General features: G+C 43.4%; 1 protein-coding gene across 3 annotated transcripts in view; it reads left to right on the plus strand.

The window, feature by feature from the left end:
• Positions 1–458: 458 nt before the first annotated feature.
• Positions 459–21,572, plus strand: part of Dennd5a (DENN domain containing 5A) — a 76,971-nt gene continuing 55,857 nt past the window's right edge. For all 3 annotated transcript variants that reach the window (XM_041666340.1, XM_041666342.1, XM_041666341.1), the window contains exon 1: positions 459–843. In XM_041666340.1, coding sequence (XP_041522274.1) covers positions 738–843 — 106 coding nt within the window. In that variant the 5' untranslated portion in view covers positions 459–737. The remainder of the gene's footprint in view (positions 844–21,572) is intronic.

Consider the following 21,572-nt stretch of genomic DNA (forward strand, 5'->3'; position numbering starts at 1 on the left):
AACCCCAGTTTCCCTATCTGCAAATTAAGGGGAAATTTATAAGATAAACTGACCCACCCTCTCCAAAGAACAGGGTTTCCTCAGATCTACTGGGGAAAGCCCCGTCACTGACACTGAGGAGCGGGGACAAGGAGAAGCTGCTGTATGGTGACATTCTAGGAGCAGGATTCGGTGGGCTTCACAGCTCAGTCGTGAAGCTCTATCTCGGTGACACCGCCAGCACGGGCCAGGATCTCACTCTACCCCCATGGCCCACTCTTTCCGCACACTCCCAGTCTTCCAACGGGCGTCGCAATCCCGTGAGGGCGGCAGCAGTCGCGGGATCCCCGCAGCTGGCCGCTGCCTACACTGCGGACACCGCTCTGGAAGCCCGGGCCCCCGGGGCCCAAAGAGCATCACGTCATCCTTTGCGCTCGGCGCCCTTCCCTCCCCGACCGCGCCTGCGCACGGGGCGGCGGAGGGTGGGGGGCCGCGGTGGGGCGGGGAGCCGCTCTCCGCCCTTCCTCAGGCTTGCTCGGGCCGCGACGCGGAGGGCAGCGTCCAGGATGCGGCGCGGGGTGGCTCAGCGCCCCCCTGCCCCGGCACGGCAGCGGCGGCCGCTGGGACCCGGCCAGGTCCGGGGACGGCGGCCTGAGCCTCGGTAGCGGCGGCAGCGGCGGGAGCGGCGGCCGAGGGCGGGCGGGCGGCCGGGGGCGGGGGCTCGGCTCCGCGCGGCTCGCCCGGCTCGGCCCGGCGCCATGAGCGGCGGTGGCGGAGGGGGCTCGGCGCCCAGTCGCTTCGCCGACTACTTTGTCATCTGCGGGCTGGACACCGAGACCGGGCTGGAGCCGGACGAGCTGTCGGGTGAGTGCGCGCCGAGCCCGGGCCGGTGCCCACGGGCCCCGCTTTGTCCCGGGAGCCCTGCGAGGGTCGGGCCAGGGGACGGGACGCGGGGCCCGCGGTCCTGCTGCCCCACGCGCGGTCGGCACGGCGTCGGCGACCCGCGGAAACGCGAACCCTGTGTGCGCCCAGGAGGTCGAGCGGTTTAGTGCAGAGTGAAGGGGAGCGTGCCTTCCAGCCCCCTTTCGCGAGGGTAGAAGTTAGCTCACGTCCTAGGGAGAGTTAGTCCCACCCAGACTTTTCAGAGGAGCAAAACAAAAAGTTGGTGAGCTTCTCTGGCCTCTTCCCAAGAAGCCCGTGATACCAGTTCCTCAAAAACCGTTATAACTCCTGAGCAGGCCAGGCTTTCCCTCCACAGCTCTGCCCCTCTGGATGAGACACGAAGGGACACATTGAACTTGAGTTACACCGAGAATGATTTCTCCCTTGGCGCTAGAAAAGAACTTGTATCTGGGGGTCATGCCTTTTTTATGAAAGTTATGTCCTTTACCAGGCGAGGGTCATTCGTGAATAAAGGGTGACGTCTCAGTTGGACAGGTTGTGCTGTGTTGTGATGCCTCTTGTGTTATCTTTCAAAGGGGAAGTGGTGGGGGAGTGACTTGTGAGGCGGTGACGAGATTTGGCACCCAGTGCTTGAAGGTGCAAGCATTATAAAACCCCTGGTGAATTCCTCCGCGCCCGCACTGAAACCTTGAAGGTGCAAGAGTTTTGAAAAGTTTTTGTCTGGAGTGGCCAGTAAGGAGGTTTCAGTGGGTGGAGGCTTGTTGTGTTAGACTTTAATGAGGGAAACTCCTTTCCCTAGGTGTCACGATGTGGTCACAGCACCATACGGTTTCTCTTTTGAAAGTGACCATCTTGGTGACTAATTTCACTCTGCTTAAGAGATGCTAGGACAGTTTTGCAATTTTTTTTGTCACCATAAAAATTCCGGTATTACTTCTGAAAAAAAAACCCACAAAAGACTAAGTGCACACTTCAGATGACAAAAATGGCTTGTCTTTTTTAAAACATGAGAAACTGATGCTCTATTAAAAATTATGAAGTAGTAATGGATTGATGCTAGCTGAGCTTCCTGTTGGGGCAACTTTAGTATTCCAAGCTCACCTTTTTCTGTCATCTAATTCTTATTACAGATGGATGTCATCTGTTTCATATGTATTAACTTTAGACCTTGGGATGATGTAGTTGTTGGAATTCCGTACTAGGTCTTGTTGCTGGAGTTTCTGAGAGGAAAATGAGGCCCAGAAGGAGAGCAGGGCTTATATTTCTTGATGCTTGGTAACATTATGTGTATGCAGTGGCCCCTCTGGAGGTCTTTAGAAAACACTAATGTGGTCACCATTGGTGGTGTGCTTGTGTAATCCCAGCACTTGGGAGGCAGAAGCAGGAGGAGTGCTACAAGTTTAGGGCCAGCAGGGCTGAGTAGTGAGACCCTGGCCAAAAAGAAAAGCAAACTAACATGTTGAGAAGAGTAAAAAGAACAGTTTTCCTGGATGTCTGAGAAGAATAACAGTTTTCCGGATGAAGCTCAAAGGCAGAATAACTATTGTTATTTCTATGTCTGTTAAATTGTGGAGATACTTGGTTTTAGAAAATAAACACAGCCTTAAGGGGTGGCGTAAACCGGTGAGATTCCTGCGCTTGGGAGGTGGAAACAGGATCTGGAGTTCCAGGTCATTCTCAGGTCCAAAAAAAAAAAAAAAAGAAAGAAAAGAAACTAGAAAAGGAAAATATTTGTGCTTGGAGCAAATTAACTAGCACTGCAACTAAAAAGTTTTTACTGAAAACTTAAACTGAAGTTCAAAAAACCATTGTCTTTCATTAAAGAAGAAATATTCTCTTTTTATGAATACCTGTTAATTATCTGGCTTCTCAGCAAGCTAAAATTATATCCCTGTGCAGGCTTATTGGGAGAGAGGCCTGAGCTGAGAAAACGTGTAAGAAGGGAATTTTGTGTATTTTAAAACTGGTTACAGTGGTGTAATGCCAAGACCGGTAGCTTGCCTTTGTTAGAACAGACACTGATTGAGGGATTTTTTTTTCACCTTTTTCATTTCTGGTGGGTTGATTGGGGAATCTGGATGACCCCCAGGGACTCTTGGAGAACAGCAAACAATACAAATAACTCTGCAGTCCATGCTGAGACTCCCTAGGGTGCATTTTCTCCCCTTGCTTGCTTGATTGCTCCCAAATTGGTGATGTCATAGTCCGTGAAACTATATGAAATTAGGAATCGCGCTCAGATTCTCTGGTTAGGCACTGAGAGGAACCTGTGTTCTTTTTTTCCAACCCAATTAAGTTGTATTATTTCTCTGGTAGTTCTCAAATACTCAAAACAAAAGAAGCTGTTTCCAGAAAAAGCAAATCAAAGATGCTTAGACAGGCCAGGTGTGGTGGTCCACATTTGTAATCCTAGCATGGGGGAGGTTCAAGATGCCGGAGAAGCAGGAGAGCTAGAAATTTAAGGTCATCCTTCTCTACTTAGCCAGTTTGAGTTAATCTTGGTCTACTTGGGACTTCTGTCTCAAAAAAAGAAACTAAAATTAAAAATGCTTCCAAGTAATTCTGTCATCTGGAAGGTAGAGACAGGTGGGTGTGAATTCTAGACCAGCCTGGCCGCATAGTGAAAACTTGTTTTAAAAGCAGAAAGTAAAAATGAAAATTAGGGACAAAAAGTGATTTCACACTCCTTTCTACGCTGATAGTCAAGGATCATAGACGTCTGGATATGCAGTGAGGAGTTGCTCTGACAGGAAAGGTCAGTGTGGGCTGAGAGAAGTTAGTCGTGTTAAAAAAAGGCGATGGTGGCACATACTTTGAATCCCAGCACTCAGGAAGCAGAGGCAGACGGATCTCTGTGAGTTCGAGGCCGAGGCCAGCCTGGTCTAGAGAGCAAGTTCCAAGACAGCCAGGGTTGTTACACAGAGAAACCCTGTCTTGGGGGGAAAAAAAACAACTCAAAAAACATACAAAAAAGGCACCATATTGAAAGAACACACTGAAATAATCTCTGAATGTCACCTTTTTAAAATGTGATTTATTTTATGTACATTGGTGTTTTGCCTACATACGTATGTATGAGGATGCTGGATCCACTGAAACTGGAGTTGCAGACAGTTGTGAGCTGCCATGTGGGTGCTGGAAATTGAACTCAGGACCTCTGGAAGAGTAGCTGTGCTCTTAACCACTGAGCCATCTCTCCGGCACCCTCAGTACCACCTTTTGAAGACAGGGAAAAGTCTACCTAGAAAATCTAGAGCAGAGGACTTGCCAGGTGATAGATAATTCTTATATGTACCAAGAAGTGAGATTAGAATTGTTTTTGTTTTTGAAAATGAGGTCTTTGCCACTGACTTCCTATGTAGGAAGCTCAGGCCATTCTTGAATTAGGATTTATGTGTGTGCCACTGCACCTGGATAAAATTGGAACTTTAAGGCCACAGAATGCCATACAGGGAAGCATACTCAGAGACCATATAACCTGATTTTTTTTTTCGAGACAGTGTTTCTCTGTAGCTTTGGAACCCGTCCTGAAACTAGCTGTTATGACCAAGTTGACGTCAAACTCACAGAGATCCTTCTGCCTCTGCCTCCCAAGTGCTGGGATCAAAGGTGTGCGCCACCGCCTGGCAGTTTTTTTTTTCAATATAACCTGATTTTTACAAATGAGAAACCAAGGTCCAGAGAAAGGAAGAGAGTATTTGTTTTCCAAGCCACATTCCATTCGTCTCCTCTGCTGCTCGAGTGGTTGTCTGTGCTCTGTGGTAGTCTAATGGGGGGGGAGAAGTAATGTGTTTGTGTGATGGGATAGGAGCGGACAAGCTCAGATTCCTATTAGCTCAGGTAGCCAAGGCTGGCCTTGAATTTTGATCCTTCTGCCTCTACCCCTTGCCTCCATCTGCTTGAATTAAATGTGCACCACCACACCTGGCTCTGCTGTTTTTTGTTTTTTGTTTTTTTTTTTTTGTGGCTGATTAATATTCTGGGACATAAAACATAGTTAGTGGATTAATATTTGAGTTTTTTAAAATTATTGTGAATAATGTTGGTATGAACATTTCATACATGGTTTTTGGTGGGCATGTGGATCAGTTTCCTTTGGCTTCCATATGGAAACTTTGTTTAACCTTTTGAGCAACTGTTTGCTGGCTTTTTTCCAAAACTGCCCCACCAGCTAATATTTCCACCAGCATCCATGTCTTCCCAAAGGTACAGTCTTTGTCTTGTTTTACTTTGTTCTGAGACAAGAGTTTTACTATGTAGCACAGACAGTCTTGAGACATAAGATATATAGCTCAGGCTGGCCTTGACCTTATGGTTATTCTCCTGCCTTAGCCTCCTGGAATGTTAGGATTATAGGTGCGACCAGGCCTGGCTAAATATTTTTTTGGTTGTAAGTCACCCATCCTGGGTGTGCAGTGTGGGTTTTGATTTCCTATTCCTGACTGCTAAAGAAGGCCATCTCATTTAAAAGAAATAGTTTCTCATTTTATAGAGATGAAGCTTGAGATCTGAGTGTGGGGTGCATGCTTATAATCTCAGCACTGGAGGCAGATGCAGTGCATCCCAAGTTCCAGCCCAGCCTGAGCCATAGAGACACTAGCTCTGCCTCTGTTCCCACTCTCCATCTCATCCCTGCCACCCCACCTCCCTCCCCCAAATTGATGAGCTGACAGGGGCAGTGAAGCAGTGGTGGAATGCTTCTTTAGCATACATGGAATCCTGGCTCATTCCCCAGAAAGTCCACCACCACAACCGAAAATGTTTGGTAAGTGAGTTTCTTCAAATTGGGAGTCACTGTGAATGAAAAGTATTTTGATCTTCCTCTACTAGTCTGTGGGTTCCAGATCAATTCTCTTATATTAATTCTTAGTGTCTCTGCCCTGAAGCCTAGCTAATTAGCTACAGGAAACTCCAATCTTGATGGTTCATCTTGATGGCTTCTGATTGCCCAAAGTCAAGGCTGCTGTAATAGGGGGAGTTCTCCCAAGTAAGGTCCTGTACTTCTTTTGTAAGGTAGAACAAGGAAGAAGTCTGGAGAAGGCTAGCACTCAGGAAATAATGAAGAAGCAGCCCAAAGAAGTTTCAAACACATACCAGATTTGTTTGGAGACTGAATTGGTACAACACAAGAGAGCCCTTATTGACTTCCTCAGGTGGTGAGGATCATATGGAAAATGAGTGGATTTCACTTTAATGACGTTGGGGCTCTGCTCCTCTCGTGAGGACATCCTGAGTCAGTGTTTGGCGTGTAAATTAAATTCTCCTTTCTTCTGTTCAGCCCTCCCTTCTTACTAGGTTAAAAATAGTTTCTTTGCCTAAGGCCTCCTTTGGTAACATCCTTTTCCAGGCCCATTTCCTTTTAGAAATTTCCATTTCACTTTTTGGTGAAGTCTAGTAGAAGGTGTAGTTGGGCTTTACTTGTCTCCTTGACTGATGCTTCTCCTGTAATTATCATCAGATGAGTGTAGAGCCCTCTGAGGACTTAGAAGGAACCCTGTTGTGCCTTTAGTCCCTGAGGGTGTGGAACAGTAGTGTGAAAGGCTTGTCTTTCAGAAGCTGCTTACTTCTTGTGGAATTCAGTGATAAATTTCGTTTGTCATTCCTGAACTTTCAGGTTTACATCTTCAAAGTTAGTAAGTGAGGTAGATATTAGAAGAATGTCCATATTCCAGGTATTTTGTGATTATTGATTTAAAAGTGTTTATTGCGTTTATTTTTGTATGTAATGGGTATACATGTATCACAGCATATATGTGGAAATCAGAGGACAACTTTTGGGAGTTGATTCTTCTACCATGTAAATTTCTAGGAATCAAATTCAGATCATCAGAATTGGCAGCAAGCATCTTCACATGCTAATCCATCTTGCTGATCCACTTACTTACTTAGTTACTTACTTACTTACTTTATTTATTTATTTATTTATTGTGAGATGGGTCTTACTATGTACCCTTGGCTGGGCCAGAGCTCAATATGTAGAACAGGCTAGTCTCTAATTTATAGAGATCCACCTGCCTCGGGCTCTCGAGAAAAACAAGCACCACTGTGCCCGGCCAGTTGTTGATTTTAGTTTGGAGTATTTGAATCTGCGAGCCCCAGGACCCTGGCATGGTGGACAGTAAGAGTATATGCCAGATCTCAAACTGTTTTTTTTTTTCTTTTAGTTTTTCGAGACAAGGTTTCTCTGTAGCTTTGGAGCCCTGTCCTGGAACTAGCTCTTGTAGACCAGGCTGGCATCGAACTCACAGTGATCCACCTGCCCCGGCCTCCCGAGTGCTGGGATTAAAGGCACGCTCCACCACCGCCCGGCCTTCAAACTGTTTTCAGTACGTTCTTGGGGGAAGCTAAGTATGCTTAAGATACTTGCTTGAAAAGCAGCTGAAGGACAGAGTTTGTCTTGGCTCAGTCTGGGGCGATGCCGCCCATCATGGCAAGGAGGTTGTTATGGTGGAAGCACGAGGCAGCTGGCCACCTCATCTGTAACCAGGAAGCAGAGAGAGATGGTGCTGGTGCTCAGCTCACTTTCCTCTCTGTGTTAATCCGCCTGGGACCTGAGCTGAGGGATGGTTCCACCTGCATTTAGGGTAGGTCTCCCCACCTCAGCTAAACCTCACTGGAAACATTCTCGAAGACGTACTCATCTTTGTGTCCTAGGTGATTCTAAATCCAGTTAATGAAGATAAATACTGTAGTCAGGTCAGAACATTGCTAGGCCAGGACAGGCGTGGTGATACCTGCCTGAAGCAGAGGAAGACAGATCTATGACTTCAAGATAGCCTGGTCTACATAGTGAATGCCAGACCACGGCCTAAAAACAAAGAAACAAAAAAGATTGCTAGCAGCCAGGTGTGGCTGTGGACATCTTTAGTCCCAGCACTGGGAGGCAGAGGCAGGCTAATCTCTGTGAGTTGGAGGCCAGCCTGGTCTACAGAGCAAGTTCCAGAACAGCCAAGGGCTACACAGAGACCCTGACCTGAAACACCAACACACACACACACACACACACACACACACACACACACAAAAAAAAAAAAAAAAAAAAACAAAAAAACAAAAAACAAAACCTTGCCTCAAAAACTGGAAAAGGAAAAAAGTGCTTAGCTTGGCAGTGGTGGCGCATGCCTTTAATCTCAGCACTTGGGAAGCAGAGGCAGGTAGATATCAGTGAGTTCTGAATTCCAGGACAGCCTATTTCAAAAAGCAAAACAAACAAAAGGAATAAAAGAGGTTGCTGGAGAAGTGACATGACATGTGGATTTGGTGGTTCAGTCTCTGGCTCCTATCTGAGAAGAGCTGCAGTGTTGGTTGGTCGGGCAGATGGCCTGCTTCCTTCAGGCAGTTGGTAAGAGGGCCTGTGGGTTTGTCTTCTCTTCCTCTCTTATCAGTGTTGGAAATCTTAGATCGGAAAGTGAGTAGAACTTTGCTTCTAAGAAGGCTAATGCTCCCTCCTCCCCAGAGTCTCTCTGTGTTTTCAGGATGTTTCAGGCTTTTTGCATGTGGTCTGTTTTCTTTGAAGAAGAAAGGACAAGATTTGCATCTTTTAACCTCAGAAGTCCCTTAGTGTAGTGTGCAGTTTTCATCTTCTGTGTCAGGGATTTCTTGTGATTTCTGTGGACTTATAATGAAATGATATAGAAAATAACCAAGAAACTTTGAGGATATTTTAAGTCACAGAAACAGAAGAAAATGACTTAGAAATAATAATCACAGGCCAAGGTTCATAAGGTAGATGAATTTGCTAAGTTCACATGGCAAGTCCCACTCATTTTAATTATAATATAGGAAAGTCTAGAGAATTAGTTCTGTTGGGGTGGAACAAATGGTTCAGTAGTTAAGAGCACTGGCTGGTCTTTCAGAGGACCCGTGTTCTATTCCCAGCACTCACATGACAGTTCATAACTAGTTGTAACTCCAGTTCCAGGGCTTGTGATGCCTTTTGGCCTTTGAGCACACTATACAACATACATCACACAAAATTAAAGGAACCAATAGCTTTCTTTTCTTTTCTTTTCTTTTTTTTTTTTTTTTTTGGATTTTTGAGACAGGGTTTCTCTGTAGCTTTTTGGTTCCTGTCCTGGAACTAGCTCTTGTAGACCAGGCTGGCCTCGAACTCACAGAGATCCGCCTGCCTCTGTCTCCCGAGTACTGGGATTAAAGGTATGCGCCACTACCGCCCAGCCTAGCTTTCTTCTATGAATGACAAATATACTGAACAAAGAAATCAGTGAAACTACCAAAAAAAAAAAAGAGGTTTAGTTTTATTGCTGTGTATGTGTCTGCTTTTATGTTTGTGTACCTGCTTGTTATGTGCACCAAGTGTATGCCATACTCCCTGAGGCCAGAAGGGGGCGTTAGATTCCCCAGAGCTGTAGTGACAGGTGCTTTTGAGCTGCCTGATGGGAACCCAGATCCTTTGCAAGCGCCCTTAACCACTGAGCCATCTCTCCAGCCCCAGTTTATTTTCTTGAGGTCATAGTATCATCTCTGTTTTTTTTTTTGTTTTTTTTTTTGCGATACAGTTTCTCTGTGTAACAACAGCCCAGGCCGCTTCTAACTCAGAGACCCGCTTGCCTCTGCCTCCCAAAGTGCTGGGATTAAAGTCGAGCACCACCACTGCTGGGCAAGACTGTTTTTGTGATTTGCAAATTATAACTATAATGTTGCTTTAGCCTAGTTATGTAGATAGTGATTAATTTTGTTATATACTGTTATATTTTTTAAAAAGACTAGAGATTTAATTTTTAGGAAACTTTCTTTTCCCCTTACTTTTTCTACTTTTCATTTTTTTTAAAAGATTTATTTATTATGTACACAGTGTTCAGCCTCCATGCCTGCCGGCCAGAAGAGGGCACCAGATCTCATTACAGATGGTTGTGAGCCACCATGTGGTTGCTGGGAATTGAACTCAGGACCTCTGGAAGAGCAGTCAGTGCTCTTAACCTCTGAGCCATCTCTCCAGCCCCTCTACTTTTCATTTAACATGACCATTAGAAAGTTTTCAGTGTTTGCTGGACCAGTGAGATGGCTCAGAAAGTAAAAGTGCTTGCTGCCAAAGCTGATGCCAAGAGACCCGCACTGTGGAAGAACAGAATCAATTCCTAAAAGTTGTTTGTTCTATGACCCCCCCATAATAAATAAGTGCAATAAACTATTAAAAGAAGTTTAATTTTCTCTTGATTGTAAAATCCTGATCATATATAACTTCAAACATTAGAGAACTATGTTAGAAATTTCTCTTGACCCAGAGTCAGGTAGGCAGAGATCTTTACTTTGCTGGAGGTGCTGGTTTATATAGTAAGAGATTAATGACAGTTTGTTGTGTTATTATGAAAAGACATCAGGTTCTTTTCCAATCTTAACCGGTTTTCTGATGTAAGGTATAATACTTACCATCTTGGAACTTAATCAGCCGAACTTTAAACTTTCCTAAGTGCTGAAGTGAATGTAAGAAAGGTCTGGGAGAGCAGCAAGACTGTAGTTGAAGTTCCTGAATGTCTAGAAGTCTGAAGGCCAGGGTCAAACTTGAAACCGAGATGTTGATGGGAGGGACACTTTGTTTTGGAGTCTGATTATTTCATAATTTATATATTGAGGAGATGAATGTGTATTATCTTGCTACATAGCTCAGGGTTTACTTTTTTTTTTTTTTTTGGTTTTTCGAGATAGGGTTTCTCTGTGGCTTTGGTTCCTGTTCTGGAACTAGCTCTTGTAGACCAGGCTGGACTCGAACTCAACAGAGATCCGCCTGCCTCTGCCTCCCGAGTGCTGGGATTAAAGGCATGTGCCACCACCGCCCGGCTCAGGGTTTACTCTTAACTCTTCTATTTTCCTACCTTGGACACCAGAGTGCTGGGATTACAGGCATGCTCCATAAGGCCTGGCTTTATTGTTTATGATTCTATTTAGCCAGTTCAATTGACTCAATCACGTCTCTCCACTCCCCTGTCTCTGTACCACACACATCCCTAGCCCCATTCTGTTTCTTGCTGAGAACTGTATAGGCTTTAGCATCTGTCTTACTCATTGGTACTGCTTTAAGAGAATACTATAGAGGGAAGCATAAGAAGTGCACAGATGCGTTTACTAGACCCAGCTCAAGGTGCTTCGGGCATGGCTTTCCTGTTGCATTCTCTTGTGGAAGAAGGACAAATGAGCTGATGCTAACTAAATAAAGCCTCTCTCTTTTTGGTTTATTTTGTGTTTTTTTTTTTGCATTAATCATTAATCCTGGCCCAATTACTATCCACGTGTCTGTCTGCCTATCTATCATCTATCTATCTATCTATCTATCTATCTATCTATCAATCTAACTTTCCTTTTCGAAATAGGGTTTCTCTGTGTAGCCCTGACTGTCCTGGAACTGGCTTTATATACCAGGCTGGCTTTGAATTCAAGAGATTTGCCTGCCTCTGCCTCACGACTGCTGGGATTAAAGGTGTGTATCACCACTGACTGGTCATAATTTTTTTTCTCTTTTTTTAAAAAAATTTTTTGTTTGTTGAGACAGGATTTCTTTGTGTAACAGCCCTGGCTGTCCTGGAATTCACTTTGTGGACCAGGCTGGCTTTGAACTCACAGAGACATTCCTGCCTCTGCCTCCTGAGTGTTGGGATTACAGGCATGTACCACCGCTGCCTGACTGTTTTTAAATAAAAAAAAATTAAGAGATAATCTCATGTAGGTCAGGTGCATTGTGATGACCTTAAACTTCCAATCTTCCTGTTTCTTCCAAGAGTGGAAGAATCACCTGTTAATGGTCCTAGTTCTTTTGTTTGTTTTTTGAGACAGGATTTCTCTGAGTAACAGTCCTAGTTGTCTTGGAACTTGTTCTGTAGACCTCACATTCAGAGATCTGACACCCCTCCCCCCACCAAGCTAGAACTAAAAGTGTTTGTAGGCAGACTTTTTGGGCCACCAGCTCACAAAAAATGACACAGAAACTTGTTATTAATTATGAAAGTGTGGCCTTAGCTTAGGCTTGTCTCATTAGCTCTTACAGCTTAAATTAATCCATATCTTTTAATCTGTTTTCTTTTACATGGCTCAGTTATCTTTTCTTTGTATTGCCCAGCCCATCCTGCTTCTTCAATATTTTTCTTCTTCCCTGAGCTCTCCCTGTCCAGAAGTCCCTGCTATACCACCTGCCTAGCTGTTGGCCATTTAGCTTTTTATTAAACCAATCACAGTGACATATCTTTACACAGTATAATCAAATATCTCACAACAAACCATAGCAGACATGATCCCATTTCTAGAGATACCATCTGTGAATTGACAGTAATTTGCTAAGCCCTAAAGTTCTGTACGTCTAAATAGTATTTAATGCTTTTCTTTCCTACTACTTAGTCTGGTAACTGTCCACTTCTCCCCCATTTCTCCTGGTGTTTGTGAAGCATGCTCTTTCCCTTGCGATTCTGTCTTTTGAAAAGCAGTGGACTTGTGACTCTATGTGGAGGCTTTTTTGTGTTTTGTGGAGGATTGTTGGGCTGATGTAGCTCTTGGCTGTGTTCCTTAGTTATGAGTGTGTGGTGCATTTAATAAGGGCAAGGCCGTTGCATTAGTTTCCATAACGACAATTTTTGTTCAAGCCTCAGTTGACCATTCTGCTCATGAGTGGACTGTAGATCCTAGGGTAGTGAGAAAGTGAGGCTAACCACCTTGTTATCATAAGTAATTGACAGTGATTCTTATTGATCAGATGCCATCCATCCCCACGTTGAGGCCAGGAAAGGACAGTGCAGCAAATTCAAGCAAGCAGAGTTCACACAGAATTGGAAACATGTACTAGTCTGTAAAATCTTGTGTCACACACATTTGTGTTACTGAAATGCCAGCTTAGTGATGGAGCACTTGTTTGCAAAGCTATGTGTGACACAGCCATGCTCTTTTTTTGGGGGGGGGGTGGAGTTTCGTGGGGTGTGGGTAGGAGTTTATAGTATTCTGAGGAGTTAGACATATTAACCAATAATTGCATGCAGTAATAGTAATGAAGATGTTGTCTTAGTTACTTTTCTGTTGCTGTGCTAAAACATCCATGACTAAGGCAACTCACAGGAAAAGGAGTTTATTTGGCGCTTACAGTTCTGGAAGGTTAGAGTCCATGACTGCAGATCTGAGGTAGCAGCCGAGAGCTCACATCTTGAACTACAGATAAGCGGAGAGCTAGCTAGACATAGTGTGAGTCTTTTGAAACCTCAAAGGCCGTCCCAAGTGACACACTTCCTCCAACAATTCTGTAATGCCTACCCCTTTCCAGCCAGTTACTGCCTGGGGACCCGGTGGTCAAATGCCTGGGACTTATTGGGGGCATCTCATTCAAACAACCACAGATGTATTTCTGATTTAGAGTATCTTGTAGGCAGTTATTGTCTAGAAGACCTCAAAGTTGGGCTATGGATATGTTGCTCACTAGTAGAGTATTTGCTTAGCATGCATAAAGCCCTAGGTTAATCTCCAGCACATGTCTGGGAATAACAGAGAACCTCAAAGTTAGTCATAATTTGATTTTCATTCCCTCGTTTAGCTTGTTGTAGTCTCTACTTGTAGCCATACATGGCTCGACAGCGAGTGAAATTCTATCAGTGGAGCTCTTTAAAAAAAAAAAAAAATATATATATATATATATATATATATATATATATATATATATATAAAATGTTCTGTCTATATGTTTGCCTGAACGCCAGAAGAGGGCACCAGATCTCATTACAGATGGTTGTGAGGCACCATGTGGTTGCTGGGAGTTGAACTATGACCTCTGGAAGAGCAGTCAATGCTTTTAACCTTGGAGCCAACTCTCCAGCCCCCTGTGGAGCTCTTTTAATTGGACACAGACAGACATTAAAAATTAAACATAGTGGGGTATATGCTTTTAATCCAGCCATGGCAGGAAGATCCAGGCTAGCCTGGCCTACAGAGAGTTCCAGGACAACTACGACTACATAGAGAAACCCTGTGTCAAAAAACCAAATAAATAATAAATAAAATGAAAAATAACATAAATTTTAGGCCAGCCCAGGTTTCATAGTAAGTTCTAGTCTGGCCTCAGACTAAGAGTTTGTTTTGAAAAACAAAGTTCTAATTAATTAGAGTGTGTGTAAGTGGGGGAGGGGATAACAGGACCAAGGACCTTAGGCAGGTGGTATGGGTATTCTACACTTTGTTTTGGTTTTTCAAGACCGGGTTTTTCTCTGTAGCCTTGGTTGTCCTGGAACTTACTGTGCCGACCAGGCTGGTTTTGAACTCAGAGATCCATCTGCCTCAGCCTCCTGGGTCCTGGATCACCACTACTGCCTGACCACACTTGTTTTATTTTGAAAAGGGGGTTGTGCAATCCATGCTAGTACAGACTCTTGACCATTTCATATCACATCCCCCAGAGTGCAGGCAGATGTTAACTTAACACTCCTCTCCCCCAAGACAGGATTTCTCTGTGTAGCCCTGGCTGTTCTGAATCTCACTCCGTAGTCCAACCTGACCTTGAACTCAAAAAGATTCACCTGCCTCTGCCCTCCTGCGTGCTGGGATGAAGTTGTGCGCTACCACACCAGGCTTAATGTTACATTTTTGAACAGAACTGTTCATAAGGTTAATGAGGTTAGAGCTAGTAAATGAGATTAATATGTGATGGGGTTGCTGTGTGCTGTAGACCAATGTTCTTCAGTGTGGGTGCTCTGGTTCAGTAGTTACAATATCCCCTAGAACTTACTAAAAAATATTAGTCTGTGACCTGTCAGATTATGTATCTATCTACTACCCTTCCCCAACTTTTTTGGGAGGTGTGGAGAAAGATGAGGCCACATGTTTCTCTGGCTACTGTCTTTGGACTGGAGACAATCACTGTGTTACCCTCCTGAGTTCCGGGATTACAGAGATATGCCACTTACCTGGCCAGGTCATAATTTTTGCTTTTAGGATCAGAAATTCTGGGGGTTGGGCCTAGAAACTTGTATTTTATCAAACCAGCCTATCCCTGTTGCATACTATACTAAATTTTGAGAGTGCTCCCCCCTTTCAGTGTTAGGAGTTGAACCCAGTACATTGTGCATGCTAAGTAAGCACTCTGCCACAGTCTGGACAACAGAGGGATTGAAGGTCCACATTTACTAAGCAGCACGTTCTTCAGCAAGCCCTGGACTGAGCGAAGGCAGCACCGAGTAACTGCAGAGCTGGACTTTTGAGTGGTCACTCTGGCTTCAACTTGCAGTTATGGGGCCTCGGAGGATTGCATGAGGGAGAAAATATAAGCAGACACACACACATATACACAGAATAGGGACAAGGGAGACTGTGCTGAGTGAGCTCTATCCCAGCCTTAATTTTTTTCTTTTATTGTTTGAAATTAATGAATCATTCAGCAGCCATCCTACTTGCCTTCCTCCATCAGCTTCTTCTGTGAATCTTAGCTCATCAGGTTCTGTGTTGAGAGCAGGAAAGACAGGAAAGAGAATGGAAGGTGCACTGTGAAACAAAGCAAAAAAGAGCCAGACAGGAGGATCTCTGAATTAAAGGCCAGCCGCTGTGCGTAGTGAATTCCAGGACAGCCATAGCTACTTATGAGACCCTGTCTTCGGGGTTGGGGGGAAGGGGAGTCGTCATTGCATGAAATAACTCTCCTCTGTTTGTCTCTGTCTCTCTCTGTCTCTCTGTCTCTCTCTCTCTCTCTCTCTCTCTCTCTCTCTCTCGTTGTGGATGCTTTGTTTTTGGAGACATGGTTTCTCTGTGTAGCCCTGGCTGTCCTGAAATTCGCTCTGTAGACCAGGCTGAACTCAGATCTGTCTGCCTCTACCTCTGCCTTCAGAGTGCTGTGATTAAAGGTGTATACCACCTGGAGGGTAATACCTTTTTGGTGGATTTTTTTTTTAATAGAATCTTACTGTGTAGCCCAGACTGGCCTTCAATTTTAGCAGTTTCAAGCTGAGATATTTCAGGCATTTACTATTAGGCCTATCTTATGTATAACATCTTTTTTTTTTTTTTTGGTTTTTTCGAGATAGGGTTTCTCTGTGGTTTTGGAGCCTGTCCTGGAACTGGCTCTTGTAGACCAGGCTGGTCTCGAACTCACAGAGATCCACCTGCCTCTACCTCCCGAGTGCTGGGATTAAAGGCGTGCGCCACCACCGCCCGGCTTATGTATAACATCTTAATAGGCTATCCCATTATCAATAAAAATAGCTTTCTGAACTTTTGGAGTATTTACTTTTTAAAATATTCTTTTAAAGGTTTGACCAGTGATTTTTTTTTAAAAATATTTATTTATTTATTACATGTACAGTGTTCTGCCTGAATGTGTGCCTGCACTGCAGACCAGAAGACATTGAAACATATTATAGATGGTTGTGAGCCACAGTGTGGTTTCTGCGAATTGAACTCTTGACCTCTGAGCATCTCTTCATCCCTTAAAATATTTATTTATTTATTTATTTATTTATTTATTTTGGTTTTTTGAGACAGGGTTTCTCTGTGGCTTTGGAGCCTGTCCTGGAACTAGCTCTGTAGACCAGGCTGGTCTCGAATTCACAGAGATCCACCTGCCTCTGCCTCCTGAGTGCTGGGATTAAAGGTGTGCACCACCATCGCCCGACTCCTTAAAATATTTCTATACATTTATTTTTGCACAGTTGTAGGAGTCTTTCTTTAGCATAAATTGCTAAAGTTGGTATTTGTTGAGTTCAAGAAATAAATATTTATATATTTTCAGGGTTTTTGTTTTTGTTTTGTTTTTCCCAGACAGGGGTTTCTCTGTAGCCTTGGAGCCTGTCCTGGAACTAGCTCTTGTAGACCAGGCTGGCCTCGAACTCACAATTGCTGTTTTCTCTATGCTTGTTCTGGCTAGTTTTTTTGTCAGCTTTACACAAATTAGAGTCAGTGGAGAGGAGGGGGTCTCAATTGAGAAAATGCCTCCATAACACCTGGCTGTAGGTAAGCCTTTAGGGCATTTTCTTAATTAGTGATTGATCTGGGAGGGCCCAGCCTATTATGGGTAGGGCTACCCTTCAGCTGGTGGTCCTGGGTTCTGGAAGAAAGCAGGTTGAGCAAGCCCTGGGGGAGCAAGCCGACAACAGCAGCCCTCCCTGACCATCAGCTCCAGCCTCCAGGTTCCTGCCAACTTCAGTGATGAACAGTGAATTGAAGTGTAAGCCCAATAAACACTTCCCTCCCCAAGTTGCTTTGGATCATGTGTTTCATCACAGGAATAGTAACCCTAACCAGGACAATACCTTTAATATTTTATGCTTTTGAAGATCATTTCCAAGCTCGGGGAAGAAAATTGTCTGAATTTGGTCATTAGTGGAGTTGAACATTTTTGTTTGAATTCCATTACCATTTTTACATTTCTTTGTTAATTACCTGTCTAGGTATTTTGTTCGTATTTCTTTCTATTGTGGTTTTGATCTTTTTCTGATTGATTTATGTAAACTCTTTGTTAGGAATATTTTTTTCTATGTTTCAAATATATTTCTACATGTTAAGAATGATGGCTATTGGGTCCACAGAAGTCATGTAAAGATGGGGGACAGACCACCCAAGTCTATTAAACCAGAAGCAAATTTTATTCCAGGAAAAAAAATAAAAAAATAAATCTCCATGGGGCACAAAAAGCTTATCATCTATCTGAGACCACAAGTCAGAGATGGGTTGTAAGGTCGTAGCAATGTCTGTTTCGGAATCCCCCACCTGCTTTTTTTTTTTTTTAAAGATTTATTTATTTATTACATATACAGTGTTCTGCTTGCATGTATACTTGCAGGCCAGAAGAGGCCACCAGATCTCATTACAGATGGTTGTGAGCCACCATGTGGTTGCTGGGAATTGAACTCAGGACCTCTGGAAGAGCAGTCAGTGCTCTTAACCTCTGAGCCATCTCTCTAGCCCACCCCCTGCTTTTTTTTTTTTTTGGTTTTTCGAGACAGAGTTTCTCTGTGGCTTCGGAGCTTGTCCTGGAACTAGCTCTTGTAGACTAGGCTGGCCTCAAACTCACAGAGATCTGCCTGCCTTTGCCTCCTGAGTGCTGGGATTAAAGGCGCGCACCACCACCGCCCGGCTCTGAAACCCCCTTTTTATAGCAATAAGTAAACATCAGGCATGAACAAAAGAATTTTTACAACAACCTCAAGGTAAAATTCAGATACAGATACAAATTGCTTCTTTTTTTTTTTTTTTTCCAATTTCCATTAACTGGGGTTTTTAGCTACACTAGTATTTGTATTTAAGTCATTGTTCTGGCACTTTCTGATGGTGTTTACTGAATGAAGCTCTACAGTCCTCTGATTCTGCCACTTTTGCATAGCAGGGAAGGGTATGGGACAATGCAAAACCAAAGCGTCACGTACATTCCGTCATTTAAAAGTCAGCTCAGCGCACATCAGGTCATGAGTGGCGGGTATCTAAAAGCTGACTCTCAGTTTGCAGACAGAGCTGTCGGTGGTGGTGGTAAAGCAGAGTAACCAACCCACTGTTAACAGTCAATCCTTAAACTGCTGAGAAAGCTGCTGGCAGCCCGCTCCCATTCTCCCAGGCTTACAACTTTGTATTTCTTTATTTCTGGAATCTCCATTTCTGTGTTTTATTCTTGGGCTCTTCAATGACCTTAGGGTAAAGGCACTTTAGACACTTGTTTTCACCTGAGTTTGAGCCTCAGGATCTATGTAATGGGAAGAGAAAACCAACTTCTTCAAGTCCACCCCGCACTGCCCACCCCCACTCCAGCACACACACACAGAGCTAAGCCTGGTGATACTTTCTTGTGGTCTTAGCAATTTGGGAGACTAAGGCAGGAAGCTTGTGAATTTGAGCCACATTTGGGTAACAGCGAGATACTTTGCATTTTTATTGTGAATTGTCTATATATGCTTATTATAATTCCTCCTGACTGAGCTGGTATGCAATTGAAGGGTAATTAAAGATCTCCCTTAGTTAGGAAGGCTCGTGAATTTGTTATGGAAGTGGGGAGGGTAAAGGAATGTGGTTTGGAAGTCATACTAGTTTCCCATGGGCTGCTGCATCAAATGACCACAAATGGCATGGTTGAAAACAATACAGTCATTGGGTTTGTTCCTCCCTCCCCCACTGGAGGCTGCAGGTTCTTGATAAAGGTGTCAGTGGGCCACCATCCTCAGAGGCTCTTGGAGAGAAAGATTCCTACTGCTTTTAGGTTCCTTGACCTCTGACCACACCCTCCAATTCTTCCTTTGCCTTATTTTACCCTCTGAGCAATCTCTTCTGTTCCCCTGGGGTCCCTTACCTCTCTAGTCCTCTTGGGGTCTCATTAACTCTTAAATGACCTCCCTGCCATGATATAATGTGTAAATCTGTTTAAACTGTTAAGAGAATTGCAGTAAACATATCTTTATTCCTTCAAAGCTGAAGTCCCTCCTGGAATCTGAAGGAGACATAGCCTGGAACTTAGATCTGTCACCTGGAAACTCAGCTCCTCCTGTTACTATTTGGGTGACCTTCGGCAGTTGGCTTGTGTGTGTGTTTCCCATTGCTGAATTTGTTTCTCTATGTTTCTCATAGAGTTTTGAGGACTAAAAGGAATCAATACGTTAAATGGTTTGAAACAGTACCTGGCACATAGTATCTGTTAAATGATCACAGCTGATAACATTTTTATTTTCCATCCTTTAAGCCATTTTTTAAAAATAATTGCATTATGTACATATGTACATGTGTGCACACATGTCATGGTGTTTGTATGGCAGTCAGAAGATGTTCGCAGAAATCAGTTCTCTATAGATTAAGATGGCATTGTTAAGTAACTTGCCTAAATTTGCACAACTGTCATGGGGAAGAATGGGGTTTCAGATGAAGACAGTAGAGAAACCAGAGTTGACTCTTATTTAAATTAAAAAGTCATCGAACATAAGCGACCCCAAAAACTCTACCAAAGAACTCTTACAGCTGATAAACACTTTTAGTAATGTGGCAGGGTAACAAGATCAACTCCAAAAAATCAGTTGCCTTCCTATACACAAAGGATAAGGAAACAGAGAGGGAAATCAGAGAAGCATCACCTTTCACGATAGCCACAAATAGCATAAAATATCTTGGGGTAACTCTGACCAAGGAAGTGAAAGATCTATTTGACAAGAATTTTAAGGCATTGAAGAAAGAAATTGAAGAGGATACCAGAAAATGGAAGGACATCCCTTGATCTTGGATTGGGAGGATCAACATAGTAAAAATGGCAATTCTACCAAAAGCAATCTATAGATTCAATGCAATCCCCATCAAAATCCCATCAAAATTCTTCACAGATCTGGAGAAGACAATAATCAACTTTATATGGAAAAACAAAAAACCCAGGATAGCCAAAACAATCTTATACAATAAAGGATTGTCTGGAGGCATTACCATCCCTGACTTCAAACTCTATTACAGAGCTACAGTACTGAAAAGAGCTTGGTATTGGCATAAAAACAGAGAAGTCGACCAATGGAATCAATTAGAAGACCCTGACTTTAACCCACAAACCTATGAACACCTGATTTTCGATAAAGGAGCTAAAAGTATACAATGGAAAAAAGAGAGCATCTTCAACAAATTGTGCTGGCAAAACTGGATGTCAATCTGTAGAAGAATGAAAATAGATCCATATCTATCACCATGCACAAAACTCAAGTCCAAATGGATTAAAGACCTCAATATCAGTCCTAACACACTGAACCTGATAGAAGAGAAAGTGGGAAGTACTCTACAACACATGGGCACAGGAGACCACTTCCTACGTATAACCCCAGCAGCACAGACATTAAGGGCAACATTGAATAAATGGGACCTCCTGAGACTGAGAAGCTTCTGTAATGCAAAGGACACTGTCACTAAGACAAAAAGGCAACCCACTGACTGGGAGAAGATCTTCACCAACCCCGCAACTGACAAAGGTCTGATCTCCAAAATATATAAAGAACTCAAGAAATTGGACCATAAAAGGCTAATCAACCCAATTATAAAATGGGGCACTGAGCTGAACAGAGAATTCTCAACAGAAGTTCAAATGGCCAAAAGACACTTAAGGTCATGCTCAACTTCCTTAGCGATCAGGGAAATGCAAATCAAGACAACTTTAAGATACCATCTTACACCTGTCAGAATGGCTAAAATAAAAAACACCAATGATAGCCTTTGCTGGAGAGGTTGTGGAGAAAGGGGTACACTCATCCATTGCTGTTGGGAATGCAAACTTGTGCAACCACTCTGGAAAGCAGTGTGGCGGTTTCTCAGGAAATTTGGGATCAACCTACCCCTGGACCCAGCAATACCACTCTTGGGTATATTCCCAAGAGAGGCCCTATCATAGAACAAAAGTATATGCTCTACTACGTTCATAGCAGCATTGTTTGTAATAGCCAGAACCTGGAAACAACCTAGATGCCCTTCAATGGAAGAATGGATGAAGAAAGTATGGAATATATACATATTAGAGTACTACTCAGCAGTAAAAAACAAGGACTTTTTGAATTTTGTATACAAATGGATGGAAATAGAAAACACTATCCCGAGTGAGGTAAGCCAGACCCAAAAAGAGGAACATGGGATGTACTCACTCATATTTGGTTTCTAGTCATAAATAAAGGACTTTAAGCCTATAATTCGTGATCCTAGAGAACCTAAATAAGAAGGTGAATCCAAAGACAAACATATACGCATCCTCCTGAATATTAACCTTCATCAGGTGATGAAAGGAG

This window comes from Microtus oregoni, unplaced genomic scaffold (assembly GCF_018167655.1).
Source record: "Microtus oregoni isolate MIOR12 unplaced genomic scaffold, Mior012 000016F_ref0000370, whole genome shotgun sequence".
Classification (NCBI taxonomy): domain Eukaryota; kingdom Metazoa; phylum Chordata; class Mammalia; order Rodentia; family Cricetidae; genus Microtus; species Microtus oregoni.